Source organism: Platalea leucorodia, assembly GCF_965183815.1.
Source record: "Platalea leucorodia genome assembly, chromosome: 34".
NCBI lineage: Eukaryota > Metazoa > Chordata > Aves > Pelecaniformes > Threskiornithidae > Platalea > Platalea leucorodia.
Genome location: NC_138856.1, coordinates 84,500 through 101,594, shown reverse-complemented (window position 1 = coordinate 101,594; position 17,095 = coordinate 84,500). Strand labels below are relative to the sequence as shown.

Below are 17,095 nucleotides of genomic sequence, written 5' to 3'. Positions count from 1 at the left end.
TCTCCCCCCGCACCCGCACCGACCGCCCCGCTCCGCTCCGCGCCCCGCTCCCCGCGCTCCCCCCGCCCCGCACCGGGCTCCGCCGCCGCCGCCCCCCGCTGAGCCCCGGAGACCCCCGCCGCGGGGGCTCCCGGCGGCCCCTTCGGCCCCGAGCGATGCCCGATTTGCATAGCCACGCCCCTATCTGCGCTCTCCCGCCGCCCGCACGCCACGCCCCCTCGCCGCCGCGCTGAGCGCCCCTCATTTGCATGCGCCACGCCCCTTCCCTGTTAAGTATCCCCTGCGTCCCCGCATGGCCTATTTGCATAGCCACGCCCCTCTCCCCGCCCCCTTCGCCCCGCCCCCTCGCCCTTTCCCCGCGCCGAACGCAGCCCCGGAGGGCGCCAATTCTTCCATTTCCCTTATTAAAAATTGTCGGAGAATCCGTTAAACTCCGAAATTGCAACGCCACCCGCAGCAGCTCCGCCGGCAGCGTCCTGCGTCTCGCTGTTCCAGAGGCGTTTGGCCAATTTTCAAAAAAAAAAAAAAATAAAGATGTAAAGCTCTTCAAATCCTTTACATCCTCAGAGTCCCCGGATTCTCCAACACAATAAAGAAAAATTAAGAAATAAAAACCTCGCACGGGTGAAGCGCTGAAGGTGTTTTCTCGTTTCTAACTCGCCGCCGCTCGATGTTTTCCTGAGCTCACCATCCCTTTCCTGTTTTCTCCCCAAAAATCCCCACCCCGGACGCATCAGGACGCCTCTCCCGCAGGAGAACCCACGCAGGACGCGGCTGCAAAACACAACTTTTACTGCAAAAACTCAGGATGGAGAAATCCCCCCGCCGTCCCCTCCGTTCTGGGGTTCGGGGCCCCCGGCGGGGCCCTGGCCCAGACGCTGCCGCACCGCGACGGGCAGAAAACTCTGCAAAAAGTGGTAAAAGTCCTGGAAAAGCGGCCCGGGGGGGGCTGGGACCAGGCGCAGCAGCACCCGCCGCGTCCCGGCCGCCCGGGCGCCGGCCTCGAAGCGCAGCAGCGGCTCCAGCGGCCGCCCGGCGTCGTCCTGGCGGACGATGGCCTCCGACACCTTCTGCTCCAGCTCCAACGAGTCGCCCTCCGGCTCCTCGGGGCCGTCCCCGTGCTGCAGCTGCCGGCGGATGCGGCGGCGGCCCGTCCACACGCGGTGCCAGACGGCGCAGCTCCACTTTGCCGTCTCCTCGGGGACGTTCGTCCGCGGCTTCTTCCCGCCCGGGAGCGCGGTGCCGTTTGTCGCCTCGGGCAGGTGACGCTTGCAGCCCGCTGACGGCGGCTCCGCTGCAGCCGGTTCCTCCGCGTCCGATCCCGCGGGCAGCTCCTCGGACGGCACCGAGTCCCCCGGGAGCCGGGAATCCTCGCCGGGAGCTCTCGGCGGCTTCCCCGCGGCGCAGCTGCACTTGAGGACGTCCCTCAGCACGAAGGCGATGGCGGCGCAGACCTCCCAGAACCAGGGACCGCGACCACCGGGCTCCCGGCAGAGCTGCTGGGAGCCGCCGGCGGCGTCCAAGGGAATGGAGATGAGGAAAGCGCCGGCGCTCGCCGCTCCTGGCTCCACCGCGCCCGGCTGGAAGAGCCGCGTCAGCCCCCAGGCCCGGCCCTTGCTGGATTTCTGGCGATACTGCAGGCTGCGGCAATACTTGGCCGCGTCGCGGCAGCAGCGGCTGAAGCGCGACGCCGTTTTCTCGTTGACGTTGGCTGCCACGTTGTGGCTCAGCTCGAAGGGGTCCTGAAGGTTGAGGGGCCCCAATTTCAGCCCCTCGCTGGCCTCGGGGGCGGCGGGAGGCGGCAGCGGCAGCGCCCGGCCCTCCCGCAGCGAGATCACCTGCCCCGGGAAGTCGAAATCCCCAAAAACGTGGAAGAAATCGGCCAGCAGCGAGCCTGCGGGAGCGAGCGAGCGGTGAGGGCAGCGCCGGGATCCCGGGATCGCCCCGGATCCCTCACCCGGCACTCACAGGGATTCTCGGTGTTGGTGCTGGGCTCCAGCGCCGCCGCATCCCGGGGGAAGCTGCAGTCCCATCCGCCCACGACGGCGCGATCCTCGTCCCCTGCGGCAGAGCGGCCCTGAGAGGAGGCCACGCGTAAAAGGGGACAGACGGACGGACGGAAGGACGGACAGAGAGACCCTACCTGCCAAGTCACGCAGCCGGGCGACGGTGGGCAGCACGGGGGGGCTGCGCGTCTGCAGGAAAAACAGCACCAGCAGCGTCAGGGCGTAGTTGTTGAGGAGGGGTCCGCCCCCGGAGGGGTTTCCTGGGGGAAGATGGCGTCAGAGCCGCGCCGCGGCCGCCGCCGGACCGAGCGGGACCGCGCCGCCGCCCGCCCTCACCTGCCAGGCCCTGCTGCTTGGCCCAGAGCCGCACCGCATAGACCAGCGGCCGCACGCGTTCGTCCGCCTCGGCGCAAAGCCGGAGGAAGCGCGTGTTGAGGAGTGCCAGCCTGCGGGGACAGAGGCGTCGCGGGTTAGAAAACGGGTTAGAAATCCCAGAAAAGGGGCAAAACTCAGAAAAGGGGCAAAAGGCCTCAGAAAAGGGGCTAAAAACCCCCGGAAAAGGGGCAATACTCCTCAGAAAATAGGTTCAAACCCCCCAGAAAAGGGGCAAAAGCCCCTCGGAAAAGGGGCTAAACACCCCTGTGTGAAAAGGGGCTAAAAAAAACACGGAAAAGGGGCTGAAACCCCTCAGAAAATGGGTTAAAAACACCAGAAAAAGGGCAAAACTCCTCCGGTCTCAGCGGAGCGGAGAGACCCCCCCCAGTCCCGTGCCCCCAGACCTGTTGTCGACGGAGATGTCGCCCGCCAGCCCCGATTGCTTGTGGCAGAACTTGACGACGGGGCGGCGGGCGGTGGGCACGGCCCGGACGCGGCGCACGCCCGGCACGCAGCGCCGCAGCACGGCAGCCACCAGCTCCAGCACCTCCGCTGCCGGCGTCGCCGCCAAGTCGATGTCGCTCAGGATGGAATCCTCCGCGCCGGAGCCGGATCCGGCGCCGGGAACGTCTCGCGTCGATGCCTGGAGGGATTTGGTTGGCTCCAGGTCCAGGAGCAGATCCAGATCGCAGCCGCGGGTATCGAAGCCGTTGACGGAGGAGCCGAAGGGGACGACGGCGCAGCCTGGGCGGGGAGAGACGGATGCGCGTGCGTGAGGGACGCGGCGGCGGCTGCGTCGCGTGCTCGCGGGAGGGACACGGTCGCGGGAGGGGACTCACCGGGGAAGAATTCGGTGAAGACCTCCTGGAAGAGCGTGACCAGGAGGTGCCGGACGCGCCGCTCGGCCTCGCTCAGCTCCAGCAGCCCCACCAGCTGCGACATCTGGGCGTCCACCTGCGGGGACCGGAGTCACCGGCAGGGCATCGCCCCCCCGCCCCATCCCGGGGAGAGCCCCGGGACCCCCCCCAAACCCCTGAGAACCTCCCAAACCTCCGGGAGAGCCCCGGGATCCCCTTTAAACCCCTAGGACCCCTCCCCAAGCCCCCGGGACCCCCTCCAAATTCCTGAGACCCCCCCCCAAACCCCCAGGACCCCTCCAGGACCCTTCCTCAAGTCCCCAGGAGAGCCCTGGGACCCCCTCCAAACCCCTGGGACCCCCCCAAACCCCTGGGACCCCTCCCCAAGCCCCCGGGAGAGCCCTAGGACCCCTCCCCAAACCTCCAGGACCCTCCCAAACCCCCAGGCCCCTCCCTCAAACCCCCAGGACCCTTCCCCAAACCCCTGAGAGCCCCCCAAACCCCTAAGAGCCCCCCAAACCCCTGAGAGCCCTCCCCAAACCCCCAGGAGAATGCTGGGACCCCCCCCCCGCTCCCCCAGGACCCCTCCAGACCTCCAGGACCCCTCCCCAAACCCCTGGGACCCCTCCCCATGCCCCCGGGACCCCCTCAGAGCCCCAGGAGAGCGCCAGGACCCTCCCCCCCAAACCCCCAGGACGCCTCCAGAGCCCAGGAGAGCGCCAGGACCACCCCCCCCCCCCCAAATCCCCAGGACCCCTCCCCAAGCCCATGGCACCCCCTCAAACCCCCAGGACCCCCTCAGAGCCCCTGGAGAGCCCCGGGAACGCCCCCCAAACCCCTAAAAACCCTCCAGAGCCCCAGGATCTCTCCTCATGCCCCCAGGACCCCCCAAACCCCTGGGAGAGTGCCGGAACCCCCCCCCCCCCAAGCCCGTGGGACCCCCCCCAAACCCCCAGGACCCCCCCAAACCCCCAGGAGAGCCCCTACTCACATCCGCGGCCTGGCAAAGCGCCTGCTCCAGCCGCCCCGGGCCGAGGGGCTCCCGGCGGGGGCTGCGCCCGGGGGGGCCGTAGGCGAAAACCTTCTGCTCGCGGGGACGGACGCGGAGACGGTGCCCGGCCAGGCCGTGCTGGGGCTCCGCCAGCGCCCGCTCCCGGCCCGCGGCATCCCGCAGCTCCACGATGGCGTAGGCGCCCTGACAGGGGACGCACACACGCACGCACGCTGTCAGCCCCCAGCCCGGTGCCCCCGGCCCGGTGCCCCCGGTTCTCCCTCACCTTCTCCTTGTCCATCACGACCCCCGCCACGTCCCCGAAGGCCCCGAAGTACTCGGCGAGCTCCTCGGCCGAGGTGCCGCGGGCGAAGCCGCTGACGAAGAGGCTCCGCTGCTCCTGCGCCCGCCGCTCGGCCCGCAGGCTCCGCAGCCGCCGGTGCTTCTTCCCTCGCAGATGCTCCACCAGGCTCGGCCCTACCGGGGGAGGGGGGAAAGCGGCGTTAACCGGTACCCCGGAGCTTCCACCCCATCCCCGCCAACAGAGCCCCCCCCCCCCCCGGTACTCACGGTTGGCGGCGGAGACCTGGCAGAGGCGGCAGCGGAACCCGCCCCGCGGTAGCGCTTCCACGTCGGGGTCCGCCAGCGGGTCGAGCACCGGCTCCGTGCTCGGGTCCGGGTCGGGCACCGGCTCCGTGCTCGGGTCCGGGTCGGGCACCGGGCCGGGGACCGCCTCCACGGCTGGGCCGGGCCCGGGGCCTGCGTCCATGGCTGGGCCGGCGTCAGGGCCGGGGCCTGCGTCCATGGCCGGGCCCGGTACCGGTACCGGTGCCCTCCCTCCCCGCTCCACCACCAGCGTCCTCCCGCTCCCGTTTCCCCCGGCGAACTTCCGCCGGAAGTGTTCCGTCCCCCCATCTTCCCCACAGAACTTCCGCCAGAAGCGGTCCGCCCCCCTAAGCTCCCCCCCGGAAACGTGACCCGCCGGAAGTGTTCCGCTCGGAGCCCCCCCCCCCCCCCGGGATCTCTCCGCCGCCCCCCCCCCCGGTGCCGGTTGTTGGGTTCCCGGTGAAGAAAAAATCATCGGTTTTATTTCCTGTCGCTACAGAACCGGGACAGCCCGAGATACAAAACCGGGGGCGTTGCTCCACGTACAAAAGGGGCCCGCGGGGGTCGGGGGGTGGCGGGGGGCTCCGGACCGGCACCGGGCCCGGGACCGGTACCGGGCCCCCCCCCGCCCTCGCGTTTTCTATGGAAATAAAAAAAATACAAAAGGGGCCCGGCCCGGTGGTGGGGGGAGGGGGGGGTCAGTCCTCCAGGACGATGGGCTCGGAGGTGCTGGCGGGGTGGGGGGGGGCGGGGGGCGCCAGGGCCCCCCCGGGCCGCAGCGGCAGCCCCGGTTTCACCTTGAGGGGGAGGTTGGGGCGGCGGGCGGCGCGGCGCAGCTCCAGGTGCGTCAGCGCCTTCCGCAGCGCCCTGGGGGGGGGGGGGGGAAGGGGTCAGGGGTGGCCCCCCCCCCCCCCCCCATGGCACCCCATAGCCCCCCAGATCCCCCCCTCTGCCCCATAGCACCCCACAACCCCCCATGGCCTCCCAGATCCCCTCTCCCTCCTCCCCACAGCCCCCCAATCCCCCCCCTCTGCCCCACAACACCCCGTAGTCCCTCCATAGCCCCCCCCTCTGCTCCATGGCACCCCATAGCCCCCCCAGCCCCCCCCTCTGCCCCATAGCACCCCATAACCACCCCTCCCTCCACCCCATAGCCCCCTCAGCCCCCCCCTCTTCCCCATAGCACCCCATAACCACCCCTCCCTCCACCCCATAGCCCCCCCAGCCCCCCCCCGCCCCATGGCACCCCATAACCCCCCCCAGCCACCCAGATCCCCTATCCCTCCACCCCATAGCCCTCCCCACCCTCTAACACCCTATAGCCCCTCCATAGCCCCCCCAGTCCCCCCCCCCCCGCTCCAGGGCACCCCATAGCCCCCCCCATAGCCCCCCAGATCCCCTCTCCCTCTGCCCTATGGCACCCCATAGCCCCCCCCCCAGCCCCCCAGATCCCCTCTCCCTCCACCCCATAGCCCCCCCCAACACCCTGTAGCCCCTCCATAGCCCCCCCAGTCCCCCCCCTCAGCCCCATAGCACCCTATAGGCCCCCTCCCTCCACCCCATAGCCCCCCAGATCCCCCTCCGGCTCCTCCCCCCCCAGCCTAGCAGCAGCCCCGCCGCCCCCCCCCAAACCCCGTGTGTGCCCCCCCCTCGCCCCCCAACCTGGTGTCCTTGGTGGCCACGAACACGACGGGGTTGGGGGCGTCCGCGGGGTTCAGCTTCTGCCGTTTGCTGGCGGGGGGGGGGCCGGCGCGCAGCCCCGCCGCCAGGGGGCGCCCGTTGGCCGAGAAGGGGAGGCCCGCGGCCCCCACCTGCGCGGCAGCGTCAGGCCCCGCCCCTCCGCCAATCACACGCCACCTCCCCCCGCCCCTCCGCCAATCACACGCCGCCTCCCCCCCGCCCTGTCAATCACCCCCGAGCTCACCCCAGCCCTGGCGTGTCCCGCTCCCTTGTCAATCATCCCAGTCCCCGCCCCCAGGCCCTTTCCCTGCCAATCAGGGCCAGCCCCGTTCAAGCAGGCTCCGCCCCTTGTCAATCACCCGACCCCCCCAGCCACTCCAAGCCCTTTTCCCAGGCCCCACCCCCTGTCAATCACCCCAGGCCCCCCAGCCACTCCAAGCCCTTTTCCCAGGCCCCACCCCCTGCCCATCAATCACCCCAAGCTCCACCCCCACCAATCACCCCAGGCCCCACCCCCTGCCAATCACCCCAGACTCCACCCCCACCAACCCAACCCCTTTCCCCAAGCTCCACCCCCAGCCCCCATCAATCACCCCAGGTTCCTCCCCCCTGTCAATCACCCCCCAGCCCCTCTCCCACAGGCCCTGCTCCCTGTCAATCCCAGGGAGGCCCCGCCCCCCCGTACCCCCCATACCAGGGGCTGGTGGCCCTCGCCGCCCCCTCGTAGCCCCCCAGTGCCCCGTACCCGTACCCGGGGGGGGCGGTGGCCCTCGCCAGCCCCCTCGTAGCCCCTCTTGCCCACCAGCCCCGCCAGCCCCCGGCTCTGGCTCAGCTGGTTCCGGTTGATGGGGGTCTTGGTGCCTCGCGGCGTCTTCGGCTTCAGGGGGGCCTGTGCCGCTGGGGGGGGGGGGGGCGTTGGGGAGGGGGTCAGGGGGTGCCCCCAGCCCCACAGCACCCAGTCAGAGCCCCAAAATCCAGCCCCATGGCCCCAGCTGGCCCCCAACCAGCCCCCCGTGGCCCCCAGCACCCCTGGAGACCCCCCCTCTGCACCCCCACACCCCCAGGGCCCCCCCTGCTGCACCCCACAGCCCCAGGGAACCCCCCAGCACCCCACATATCCCCCCTGCACCCCCAGGGACCCCCCCCAGCTCCCCCAGGGACCCCCCCCCCCAGCACCCCACAGCCCCAGGGACCCCCCCAGCTCCCCCCCCACTGTACCCCACAGCCCCAGGGACCCCCCCTGCACCCCCAGGGACCCCTCTGCTGCACCCCACAGCCCCAGGGACCTCCCCTGCACCCCCAGGGACCCCCCCCAGCACCCCCAGGGACCCCCCCTCTGCACCCCTAGGGACGCCCCCACTGCACCCCACAGCCCCAGGGACCCCCCCTGCACCCCCAGGGACCCCTCTGCTGCACCCCACAGCCCCAGGGACCCCCCTGCACCCCCAGGGACCCCTCTGCTGCACCCCACAGCCCCAGGGACCTCCCCTGCACCCCCAGGGACCCCCCCCAGCTCCCCCAGGGACCCCCCTGCTGCACCCCACAGCCCCAGGGCCCCCCCTCCCCCCCAGCACCCCCAAGGATCCCCCCTGCACCCCCAGGGACCCCCCCCTGCACCCCACAGCCCCAGGGACCCCCCCAGCTCCCCCAGGGACCCCCCCCCCCAGCACCCCAGCCCCTCACCCAGCTCCTTGACGATGGCGGCGAGGGGCAGCCGGGCCAGCGGGTGAATCTTGAGGGGAGCCTTGGCGGCCTTGGGCAAGCGGATGGAGCCTGCGGGAGGGGCCGGAGGTGAGGAGGGGGCCGCCGCCGCCACGCGTGTCGTCATCGTCCCCCCCCCCCGTCACCTACACTCGGCCTTGATGGCGTTGGCGTTGATGGGGGCGTAGGGGCGGCGGGCGGCGCGGCGCGGCTGCAGGACGTCGCGGCAGAGGCGGCGCGCCAGGCGGGTGAGGCGGGTGGTCTGCAGCAGGAAGGTCTGGCGGTTCTTGGCCAGGAGTTTGGCCCGGCTGGCGCTGGTGGTGTAGGGAGAGAGGCTCTGCGCCTCGGGGCGCGAGAGGTGACCCCGCGAGTGCGGCTCCTGCGAGGGAGGGGGGCGGTCAGCGGGGGGGGGGGGGCTCCGCACCCCCGCCCCGGCCCGGCCCCGGGGCTCACCGAGGCGCTGCGGGCCGCCCCCTCCAGCTGGGTGGGGGTCTTCAGCCCCCCGTACTTCTTCCAGTAGATCCAGCACGAGGCGCAGAGGCGGCACTGCATGTTGGGGGGGCCCCAGGCGTACCACTGGGCGGACTGGGTGGCTGTGGGAGGGCAGGGGGTGGGCGCGGAGACCCTGCGGCTCCGCTGCCTGCCCCGGGGAACGGCCCCCCAACACCCCCAGCCCCTATAGCTGCCCCCCGTGCCCCTATATAGTCCTGCTCCTGCCCCACAGCCCCTATAGCTGCCCCCCGTGCCCCTATATAGCCTTGCTCCTGCCCCACAGCCCCTATAGCTGCCCCCCGTACCCCTATATAGCCTTACTCCTGCCCCACAGCCCCTATAGCTGCCCCATAACCCCTATATAGCCTTGCTCCTGCCCCACAGCCCCTATAGCTGCCTCCATACCCCTATATAGCCTTACTCCTGCCCCACAGCCCCTATAGCTGCCCCCACACCCCTACACGCCGCTGCTCTTGCCCCACAGCCCCTATAGCTGCCCCCGTACCCCTATATAGCCTTGCTCCTGCCCCACAGCCCCTATAGCTGCCCCATAACCCCTATATAGCCTTACTCCTACCCCACAGTCCCTATAGCTGCCCCCCATACCCCTATATAGCCTTGCTCCTGCCCCACAGCTCCTATAAGCTGCCCCATAACCCCTATATAGCCTTACTCCTACCCCACAGTCCCTATAGCTGCCCCCCATACCCCTATATAGTCTTGCTCCTACCCCACAGCCGCTATAGCTGCCCCCCGTACCCCTATATAGTCTTGCTCCTGCCCCACAGCCCCTATAGCTGCCCCCCGTACCCCTATGTAGCCTTGCTCCTGCCCCACAGCCCCTATGGCTGCCCTGCTGCCCCCCATCCTGCCCCCTAACCCCTATATGCCCCCACTCCTGCCCACGCCCCCGTCCCACCCCTATAGCCCCCCGCTCCTACCCCTACAGCCCCCCTCCAGCTGCCTCCACCCTGTCCCCCCCACTCCACATCCACGCCCCCGTCCTGCTGCCCTCAGCCCCCCCCCTTCCTGCCCAGAACCCAGACCCCCACCCCAGCGTCCCCCCTCTTTCCCCCACCCCAGGACCCCCCCATTCCCCCTCCCCAGGACCCCCCAGCCCAGTGTCCCCCCCACTCCCCTGCCCCAGGACCCCCCAGCCCCAGCATCCCTCCACCCCAGGACCCCCCCAAACCCCAGGAACCCCCCCCCAAGCATCCCCCGTCTTTCCCACACCCCAGGACCCCCCCAGCCCAGTGTCCCCCCCACTCCCCGCACCCCAGGACCCCCCCATTCCCCTGCCCCAGGACCCCCTCAGTCCCAGGACCCCCCCAGCCCGGTGTCCCACCACCCCAGGACCCCCCCAACCCCAGGACCCCCCCTCTTTCCCCCAGCCCAGGACCCCCCCAGCCCAGTGTCCCCCCCACTCCCCCCACCCCAGGACCCCCCCAACCCCAGGAACCCCCACCCCAGCATCCCCCCTCTTTCCCCCAGCCCAGGACCCCCCCAGTCCCAGGACCCCCCCAGCCCCACTGACTGTGGCAGCTCTCGCAGGTCAGCCCCTTCTGGAAGCCGGCCCCGTTCATGCCGGGTTTGGAGCCCACCGAGATGATCTGGTTGGGGTTCGGCTTCGTGCTGCAGAGAAAAGGGGGGTCAGGGGGGGTCGGGGGGGGTCCATCTGCCCCCCCCCCAGGCCTAGGAGGGGGTCCCGGCCCCCCCGGCAGCACCCCCTCCCCAACTCACTAGGTAGGGATGTAGACTTGCTTCAGCTTGCTGTCTGCCTCCGCTGCCTTCAGCCTCTTCTGCGAGCAGAGACGAGGGTAAGATGGGGGACACGCAGTGGGGGGGGGGCTTGTGGCAGCCTCCCCAAACCCCAGCAGCCCCCCCAAACCCACAGCAGCCCCCCCAAACCCACAGCAGCCCCCCCCCTTACCTGCTGGATGTAGCGGTCGGTGGTCTTCCACATGTAATAAAACTGCACGATGCTGGCCAAGGACTTCCAGGGCAGCTGGGGGGAGAGGAGGGGAGCGAGTCCTCGCGCCGGGGGGGGTTCCTTCGCCCCGTGCCCCCCACCCAGTGCCGCCCCCCGACTCACAAAGTCCTGCCGGATGTCGTTGAAGTCCTTCCCGTACTTTTCCAGCGCCTCCTCGAAGAGCATGGCCTCGGAGGCCGACCACTCTTCCATCTCGTCGCGGCAAAGCACCGGCCCCCCCTGCGGCACCAGCGTCGACATGGCCTTGGCCAGGTCGTAGCCGTTGCGCTGCAGCGTGTCCATGGCGTGGAACTGGGAAAGGTGGGGGGCACAAAACGGGGAGGGGGGGGGGATCAGGAGGAGCCCCCCCGTCACGGAATCGGGGTCCCCCCGGCCCCCCGAATCTCACCAGGGTGATGTCCCGGGAGGCGGCGGCGGCGCTCATGTGCAGGCTGGGCTGCCGGATGGAGCTGCTGCAGTCCAGGGCGCGCGCGAAAGTCCCGACGGCTCTGGGGGGGGGACACAGGGGGACATGGGGGTGTCAGCGGGGGGGCCCCCACATCCCTGCCGCCCCCCCCCCCGGCCCCAGCTCACCGTGCCACCACCAGGAACTGGTCGATTTGCCGGTCCGTCAGGGGGTTGTCGGGGTCCCACACCTTCATCTCCATCTTCTGCTGGTTTCGGTTGTCTGATTCACCTGCGGGGGGAGCGACGGGGCGGGGGGGGTCAGGCTGAATCCCCCCCCCTCCACAGCGCAGCGTCCCCCCACGCCACGCAGAGCCCCCCACCTTCGGCCAGCCGGTCTGGGATTTCCGCCTGGTACTTGCAGCCGACCCGGATCTCGCCCTGATCGGCCAGGAGGGTTTTCTGGACGGGGTCGAACACCAGCGAGTAGAAGAAGCAGTCCTGGGGAAGGGGGGGGGGGGAAAGGCAAGGGGGGGGCTCAGCTGGGTGAGGGGGGGGCCCCAAATCAGCCCCCCCGCGCCTTTGGGGTGGGCGTGGGGCTCACCTCCTTCTCCAGGTACTGGCCCAGGATGTCGGTCTCGTTGAGGAGCGTCACGCTGCACTTCCCCCTGCAAGGCGCAGAGTTGGGGGGGGGGGGCGTCACGGCGAGGAGCCCCCCCCTCCCCCGCCACCCTGGAGCCCCCCCACCGGGCCCCCCGCCGCCCGGCACGCACCGTATGTGGGTGGCCGGCAGCGACTCGAACTGCCGGGAGAGAAAGAGCTCGCGGTGCTTCAGCTGGTGACGCTGCTGCTCCGTCATGGTGGGCTGCTTGGACTCCTCCTCGAACTCGCCTGGGCGCGGGCAAGGGGGGGGGTCAGAGGGGGCTCCCCCCCCCTCCACCGACGAGCAGGGAGGCGCATTGTTCTCCCAGCAGCCCCCCCCCCGGGATTTTGGCAGCAGCCCAGGCCGAGGGGGGAGCGAGGCGGGGGGAGCCCAGCCCTGCTCCCAGGCGCGGGAAGGCCGCTGGGGGTGGGGCAACCCCTGGGGGCCCCCCCATCAGGGCCAGAACCTCCCCACTCTGCCCGCGGGGGGGGGGCGTTGAGGCTGGGCTGGGTGGGGAAGCTCTGCTCTGCCCCCCCGTCCCACCCCCACCCCCCAGGGTGTGTCTGTGACCCCAAATTGGCAAGGCCCCCCCGCCCCCCAGAATCACCCCAGGGACGGCAGACTGGGACAAACCGGCTCCCCCCACCCCAAACTGGGGGGGCAACCCAAGTTTGCGGGGCTCACAGACCCCCCCCCCCCCCCCAGGGAACCGAATGCCCCGAGGCAGGAGCGGCGGCGGCAAGCCGGGATCTGCCCCCCTCCCCGCCACACCCCAGCCCTGGGGCAGGGTGGGGGGCGCAGCTGCAGCCCCCCCCTGCCGTCAGCGGACCCCCCCGCGGGGCGCAGCAGCCCGCACTCACGCGCATTGCTGTCGGCCAAGCTGTTGAGGCTGCTGGAGATGTCCCGCCGGCGGAAGAGGCAGACCACCTTGGCCTCCACGTTGCCGTTGGCGGTCTGGGGGGGGGGGGGGGGGCACACAAAGGTGAGGAGGGGGCAGAAGAAGCCCCCCAGGAATGGCGGGGCACTGTGCCCCCCGCCCCGGGGAGGCGGCTCCTCACCTTGTTGAGCTCCTCGATGCGGCGGACGAGGTAGGGGTTGCTGGAGGAGTTCTCGAAGTAGACATAATCTACAGGAAAAAAAAAAGGGGGGTCGGTGAGGGGAGCCCCCCCTCTAATAAGTAAGGGCCCCCCTTTCTCCTCTCAAAAAAATTGGGGGGGGCTTCTCACAGACCCCCTCCTCCTCATGGGCACGGGGGCCTCCTCGTACCCCATGGGGCTCCCCCCACCTCAACGGGACCCCCCTGCGCCTCGGGGAGTCCCCGCTGCTCACAGACACAGCCCCCCCCTTCCCCTCACGGACACTGGGACCCCCTTTCTCCCTCACCAAAATACAGCCCCCCCCCCCCCCCGCCCCGTACAGACCAGGGGTCCCCCACCAACGCACCCCCCCCTCCCCTGCACAGAAAGCGGGGGGAAGGGGGTGACCCCCCCCCCAGAATGTCGCCCACCTCAGAGACCCCCGTTCCCTTCACAGTGCCCCCCCAGATGCCCCCGCCTCCCCTCACAGACCCCCCGAATCTCACAGACCCCCCCCAATCCCCTCACGGGACCCCCCCTATCCCTCACAAACCCCCCTAATCCCCTCATGGGACCCCCCCCGTCCCTCACAGACCCCCCCCCACCCCTCACGGACCCCTCCAATCTCCTCACAGACCCCCCCAATCCCCTCACGGGACCCCTCTCCCCTCACAGATCCCCCTAATCCCTTCATGAGACCCCCCCAATCTCCTCACGGACCCCCCTAATCCCCTCAAAACCCCCCCTAATCCCCTCACAGACCCCCCCGTCCCTCATGGACCCCCCCAATCTCCTCACGGACCCCCCTAATCCCCACAAAACCCCCCCTAATCCCCTCGCGGGACCCCCCCCGTCCCTCATGGACCCCCCCAATCTCCTCACGGAACCCCTCTCCCCTCACAGACCCCCCCCCCAATCCCCTCACGGGACCCCCCCCCCGTCCCTCACGGACCCCCCCAGTCCTCTCACGGGACCCCCCTCCCCTCACCGACCCCCCCCGCCCCTCACCGACCCCCCCAATCTCCTCACGGAACCCCTCTCCCCTCACAGACCCCCCCCCCAATCCCCTCACGGGACCCCCCCCCGTCCCTCACGGACCCCCCCAGTCCTCTCACGGGACCCCCCTCCCCTCACCGACCCCCCCAATCTCCTCACAGACCCCCCTAATCCCCTCACGGGACCCCCCCCCTTCCCTCACAGGCCTCCCCGTCCCTCACGGACCCCCCTAATCCCCTCACGGGACCCCCGTCCCCTCACAGACGCGGCCCCCCCCTTCTCCCCTCTCGGCCCCGCTTCCCGCCTCCCCCGGCCCCCGCTCACCGCCGACACGGTACATGTTGGCCGCCATGGCCGCTCGTTCGGCCGCGCTACCCCCGGGCCCGGCCCCGGCCGCGCTTCATCGCCTCCCGCTCCCGCCGCCTCCGCACCGGCACGACCCGCTCGGGCGCCTCCGGAGCGACTCGGGCGGCTTCGGAACAAGCTCGGCGCGGCCTCGGGCACTTCCGGAGAAGCCTCGGAACCTTTCGGAAGAGGCTCGGAAGGGGTTCGGGCACCTCCGGAGAAACCTCGGGACGACTCGGCCCGGCCTCGGGCACCTCCGGAGAAGCCTCGGCGCGGACTCGGGCCACTCCGGAAGAGCTTCGGGACGCCTCGGGCTCCTCCGGAAGGGGCTCGGCAAGTTCCGCCAGAGCCGAAGCGCTTCCGGAAAGGGGGTCGAGGCCGGAGGGGGGGGAAGCAACCTCGGGCGGGCTCGGCAATCTCCGGCGCTTCCGGGAAGTGGGCGGGCCGTTTCCGCGGCGGCAGGAAGCAGGCGGAACCGGGCCCCTGACCCCAGGCTTTATTGGTGCCTCTCACAGTGCAGCGTGAAAATGGGGGGGGCCCCGAGCCCCGCCTTGGTCCCCAGGAGGGCGAGGAAGGGAGGGAGGAAGAGGAAGCAGCCGAGGAAGAGGAAGCGGGGAGGAAGGGGTGGCTCAGCGCGGGTCGGGGTCCCCCCCAGGCTCTGGGGCGCAGGGCGAGCGGCCGCAGGGCGGGGGCGGCCCCCCCAGCACCCGCCACTGGAAGATGCTGGTGTCCTTGCCCCCCAGGGAGACGAGGTGGCCGTCGTCGTGGGTGAAGCGCACGTTGGTGACGTGGCTGCCGTGGCCCCCGTACACGTGGCTCGGCGCCTGCGGGGGCCACGAGCGCGAGCGTGAGCGTGCCCGCGCAGCCGGCCCGGACCCCGTGCACCAACGCGTGCCCGGACCCGCGTGCCCCGCGGCCGGGGCTGCTCCTCGCACGCGTGTTGCACGCACACGCCCCCCCGTGCGCACGTGTTGCATGTCCGGCTTGCACACGTTGCATGCACACATCCTCCCCTTGCACGTCTTGCATGCACACGCCCTCCTCTTGCACGTGCGGTGCACGCCCTGCTTGCACGTCTTGCATGCACACGCCCCCCCCTGCACATATGTTGCACACCCTGCTTTGCATGCACACGCCTCCCCTTGCACGCATGTTGCACGCCCCTCCTTGCACGTCTTGCATGCACCTGTCCTCCTCTTGCACACATCTTGCACGCGCACGCCCTCCCCTTGCACATGTTGCACACCCTGCTTGCACACGTCTTGCAGGCACACGCCCCCCCCCTTGCACGGGTGTTGCACACCCTGCTTGCACACGTGTTGCACGCACACGCCCTCCCCTTGCACACACACACACCCCCCTTGCAAGCCCGTGCCCTCCCACAGCCTCTCCCCTGGCCCCCCTTAGGCCCCCCCAGCCCACCCCACCTGGGGGTCCGGACCCCCCTGGCCCCCCCATCCCTCCCAGGACCCCCATGGCCCCCCCCCCGTCCCTCCCAGGACCCCCCCAGTCCCCCCCAGCCCACTCCAGGACCCCCCTGGCCCCCCCAGCCCACCCCAGGACCCCCCCGGCCCCCCCAGGACCCCCCTGACCCCCTGAGCCCACCCCAGGACCCCCCCGGCCCCCCCAGGACCCCCCTGACCCCCTGAGCCCACCCCAGGACCCCCCCGGCCCTCCCAGGACCCCCCTGACCCCCCCAGCCCACCCCAGGACCCCCCCGGCCCCCCCAGGACCCCCCTGACCCCCCCCCAGCCCACCTTGGGGCGAGCGCAGGGGTACTGGAAGAGATGAACTTTGCAGAAATCATCGGCCACGGCCACCACGCGCTCGTGGTGGGACCGGCACAGGGAGTTGATGTCGGTGCCGTCCGAGCCGTCGGGCCACACACCTGCAGGGGACACAGGGGAGGGGTCAGGGGGACCCCCAGAACCCCCCCTGATCCCTCCCCCCGGCCCCCCGCTCCCCCCACGCTCACCGAAGACGTGGAAGCCCAACACGCAGGTGTAGGACGCCCATTCCCGGTCCCGGCTCTCGAAGCGGTTGCGGAGCAGTTTGCAGCCCCCAGCGATGTCCCCTGGGTGGGGGGACGGGGGCAGTGAGACCCCCCCAGACCCTGGGGGGGGGGGGGCACACCAGCCCCCACCCCCAGCAGGGTAATGGGGTGCCCACCAGTCCCTGGGGGGTCCCAGCAGGATAAGGGGGTGCCCACCAGTCCCTGGGGGGGTCGCAGCAGGGTAAGGGGGTGCCCACCAGTCCCTGGGGGGGTCCCAGCAGGGTAAGGGGGTGCCCACCGGCCCCTGGGGGGGTCGCAGCAGGGTAATGGGGTGCCCACCGGCCCCTGGGGGGGTCCCGGCAGGGTAAGGGGGTGCCCACCAGTCCCTAGAGGGGGTCCCAGCAGGGTAAGGGGGTGCCCACCAGTCCCTAGGGGGGGTCCCGGCAGGGTAAGGGGGTGCCCACCAGCCCCCACCCCCAGCAGGGTAAGGGGGTGCCCACCGGCCCCTGGGGGGGTCGCAGCAGGGTAATGGGGTGCCCACCAGCCCCTGGGGGGTCCCGGCAGGGTAAGGGGGTGCCCACCAGTCCCTGGGGGGGTCGCAGCAGGGTAATGGGGTGCCCACCAGTCCCTGGGGGGGTCCCGGCAGGGTAAGGGGGTGCCCACCAGTCCCTAGAGGGGGTCCCAGCAGGATAAGGGGGTGCCCACCAGCCCCTGGGGGGTCCCGGCAGGGTAAGGGGGTGCCCACCAGTCCCTGGGGGGGTCGCAGCAGGGTAAGGGGGTGCCCACCAGTCCCTGGGGGGGGTCCCAGCAGGGTAAGGGGGTGCCCACCAGTCCCTGGGGGGGGTCCCAGCAGGATAAGGGGGTGCCCACCAGTCCCTAGAGGGGGTCCCAGCAGGATAAGGGGGTGCCCACCAGCCCCTGGGGGGTCCCGGCAGGGTAAGGGGGTGCCCACCGGCCCCT

At 71.1% G+C, this 17,095-nt stretch overlaps 3 protein-coding genes across 8 annotated transcripts in view; all 3 read right to left on the bottom strand.

Moving 5' to 3' along the window:
• Positions 1-788: 788 nt before the first annotated feature.
• On the bottom strand, positions 789-5,222 carry TUT1 (terminal uridylyl transferase 1, U6 snRNA-specific). Of its 2 annotated transcripts, XM_082334423.1 has the most exons (9): positions 4,800-5,222; positions 4,516-4,706; positions 4,230-4,433; positions 3,221-3,335; positions 2,786-3,125; positions 2,343-2,452; positions 2,144-2,266; positions 1,969-2,061; positions 789-1,894 (listed from the first exon to the last, which is right to left on the bottom strand). In XM_082334423.1, the coding sequence occupies exons 1-9, from the start codon at positions 5,032-5,034 to the stop codon at positions 804-806; spliced, it is 2,502 nt and encodes an 833-aa protein (XP_082190549.1). In that variant the 5' UTR covers positions 5,035-5,222; the 3' UTR covers positions 789-803. The 2 variants fall into 2 exon arrangements, with proteins under 2 accessions (XP_082190549.1, XP_082190550.1); XM_082334424.1 differs by lacking the exon at positions 4,230-4,433.
• Positions 5,223-5,302: 80 nt separating this feature from the next.
• MTA2 (metastasis associated 1 family member 2) lies at positions 5,303-14,522 on the bottom strand. Of its 5 annotated transcripts, none has more exons than XM_082334435.1 (18): positions 14,122-14,522; positions 12,784-12,851; positions 12,586-12,679; positions 11,856-11,973; positions 11,687-11,750; positions 11,466-11,583; positions 11,272-11,374; positions 11,087-11,186; positions 10,801-10,989; positions 10,639-10,713; positions 10,449-10,507; positions 10,243-10,340; positions 8,670-8,809; positions 8,367-8,595; positions 8,199-8,288; positions 7,210-7,412; positions 6,498-6,646; positions 5,448-5,702 (listed from the first exon to the last, which is right to left on the bottom strand). In XM_082334435.1, the coding sequence occupies exons 1-18, from the start codon at positions 14,147-14,149 to the stop codon at positions 5,534-5,536; spliced, it is 2,094 nt and encodes a 697-aa protein (XP_082190561.1). In that variant the 5' UTR covers positions 14,150-14,522; the 3' UTR covers positions 5,448-5,533. The 5 variants fall into 5 exon arrangements, with proteins under 5 accessions (XP_082190558.1, XP_082190559.1, XP_082190560.1 ...); XM_082334436.1 differs by having other exon boundaries at positions 5,449-5,702; positions 7,267-7,412; XM_082334432.1 differs by lacking the exon at positions 8,670-8,809 and having other exon boundaries at positions 5,303-5,702.
• A 100-nt stretch (positions 14,523-14,622) lies between these two features.
• Positions 14,623-17,095, bottom strand: part of EML3 (EMAP like 3) — a gene marked incomplete at its 5' end in the record, with an annotated part of 3,164 nt that continues 691 nt past the window's right edge. The window contains 3 exons of the mRNA XM_082334413.1: positions 14,623-14,966; positions 15,900-16,030; positions 16,118-16,255. Coding sequence (XP_082190539.1) covers positions 14,772-14,966; positions 15,900-16,030; positions 16,118-16,255 — 464 coding nt within the window. The 3' untranslated portion in view covers positions 14,623-14,771. The remainder of the gene's footprint in view (positions 14,967-15,899; positions 16,031-16,117; positions 16,256-17,095) is intronic.

Coding starts and splice junctions, on each gene's coding strand:
- TUT1 (XM_082334423.1), bottom strand. CDS start 5,034: ATGGACGCAGGCCCCGGCCCTGACGCCGGCCCAGCCATGGACGCAGGC. Junction 4,707..4,799: donor CCAGGTCTCCGCCGCCAACC/GTGAGTACCGGG, acceptor CTCCCCCGGTAG/GGCCGAGCCTGGTGGAGCAT. Junction 3,126..3,220: donor CTTCACCGAATTCTTCCCCG/GTGAGTCCCCTC, acceptor CTCCCCGCCCAG/GCTGCGCCGTCGTCCCCTTC.
- MTA2 (XM_082334432.1), bottom strand. CDS start 14,149: ATGGCGGCCAACATGTACCGTGTCGGCG. Junction 12,852..14,121: donor CAACATGTACCGTGTCGGCG/GTGAGCGGGGGC, acceptor TTTTTCCTGTAG/ATTATGTCTACTTCGAGAAC. Junction 10,990..11,086: donor CCTCCCGGGACATCACCCTG/GTGAGATTCGGG, acceptor CACCTTTCCCAG/TTCCACGCCATGGACACGCT.